Here is a 1,785-nt window from a genome sequence, read left to right on the forward strand (position 1 = left end):
TTCTATTCGGTAACATGTGTTGAAGTTTTGAAAGACAAGCTTCTAACAGCCTATGTTATTGCGTACTTGAGAACAATTTTTATTGTATTACACTTGGAAAGTATCTCTATTTTATTAATAGGATATGCATCTCTTTAGAGTTTAGACCGCAGAAAATGATACATAAAAAATGTTGTCTTATTGTGTATATAATCACACTATAATCAATAAATTAATCACTCGATTAATTCAAATTAATTTGTCGCACTTATTTAGTTGCCGTAAAAAATAAGATTTCTTTACCTTTTTCTTAGAATTGTTTTTATGCATCAAAATTTGAATTTTTCTTGAAAAGAAAAATTGTTATTCACATTCTAACAAATAGGATAATAATACTACATAAGCAGACGTAAATTCAAGTGTAAAACAAATTGAAAAACTGTACAAAACACTAAAAAAATTCTCAGTTTGATTATAGTTGAGAACACGGGAGACCTATTCATCGTCACCGTGTGAAGTTGCAGATATGAGGCAGCGGCACAATGGGCAAGAATACGGCGACTGATGGTCGGCACAGCATCGGAGCCAGCAGAGCATGCAACGATCACGAAAAACATGCGAGCAATTTATGCGAACAACTTCTACACTTGAATCTTCGTTACCACGGCCAAACTTCTCCAAGCAAATAGCGCATTCAGCGTCATCATCTTGCTCATCGATTTTGGATCTCTCTAACAGATTCACGAGTTGTGCTAGTTCAAGAACGTTTTCACAGAGATCATCATTATAGATATCAGAATCTTGAACAATGTTGCGCCTGGTAACAACGTGAAGGTTCACAACAATCTCCCGCGTGTTAGAGTTACACCCTTCACGGCTTAGAATCTTTCTTGCAGTTTCGCCTATGAAAGGTAAAATTTGGTTCAATAACTCAGGGGATGCAGGCACTGAAGAAAAGATTTCATGCAATAAGATTGTGTCTTCTCTGTTGAGGTCTGTGAGTGGAGTGCAACTACATAGGATATCTGAGGGAACCAAGATTGCTTCAGTAGTTGTAGTAGAAGAAAATTCAACATCAGAGCCTTGGGTAATTTGGATCAATTCTTGGGTGCAATTGAGAATGATGGAGAAATAATCATCGAAATAAAACTCTTGTGGTATGGCTTGATTTTCAATGGGAGTAATTCGCAACGAAAAAACGGTGGATTCCATGGCAAAGTAACAAAAGTGATGGGTTCGTTTACTCTATGCTATGTAGCTTTTATAGAGTCTTGATTTTCTTTAATAGCTTTAAGAGAAAAAAATTTTATCTAAATTAAAGATGGTTTTAATTTAGTTCCGTATTGACACGAATTGATATTTTTTATAGATCCTAAAATATTAAAGATTTGATCTATTTTTTGCATTGATAAGATATTAAAAGAGCAACGTGTTATTATAATATTTTTTTGTTGGTAAATATTATTGATTTTTACATGGATAATACGAATAATTTAATTAAATATCTTTAATAGAATTTAACTAAATACTTTAATACATGAATGATATGATTTAATTTAACACATAAATCAAATCTTAAGTTTGAAAGTTGCCTTGGAATTATTATTGTTGTTTAATTTGAATTTGATCTTAAAAATATAAAATATCCTTATACTTAATTTTTAAACCATTAAATAATCCATATATATATATATCATTTAAGAATTAGAGTTGTTTGATTATGTGAATAATTAAAATTTTAAATTTGAGTTAATTTAAAAAACTAAAATGCAATCTTTTAGGAATCAAAGGATTAAAATTAAATAT

General features: G+C 30.8%; 1 protein-coding gene across 1 annotated transcript; it reads right to left on the minus strand.

Annotated features, from left to right (window-relative positions):
• Nucleotides 1-474: 474 nt before the first annotated feature.
• LOC107457645 (uncharacterized) lies at nt 475-1,191 on the minus strand. Its single transcript, XM_016075816.1, has one exon. The coding sequence runs from the start codon at nt 1,189-1,191 to the stop codon at nt 475-477; it is 717 nt and encodes a 238-aa protein (XP_015931302.1).
• Between the last annotated feature and the right edge of the window lie 594 nt (nt 1,192-1,785).

The sequence above is a fragment of the Arachis duranensis genome, chromosome 7 (assembly GCF_000817695.3).
Source record: "Arachis duranensis cultivar V14167 chromosome 7, aradu.V14167.gnm2.J7QH, whole genome shotgun sequence".
NCBI lineage: Eukaryota > Viridiplantae > Streptophyta > Magnoliopsida > Fabales > Fabaceae > Arachis > Arachis duranensis.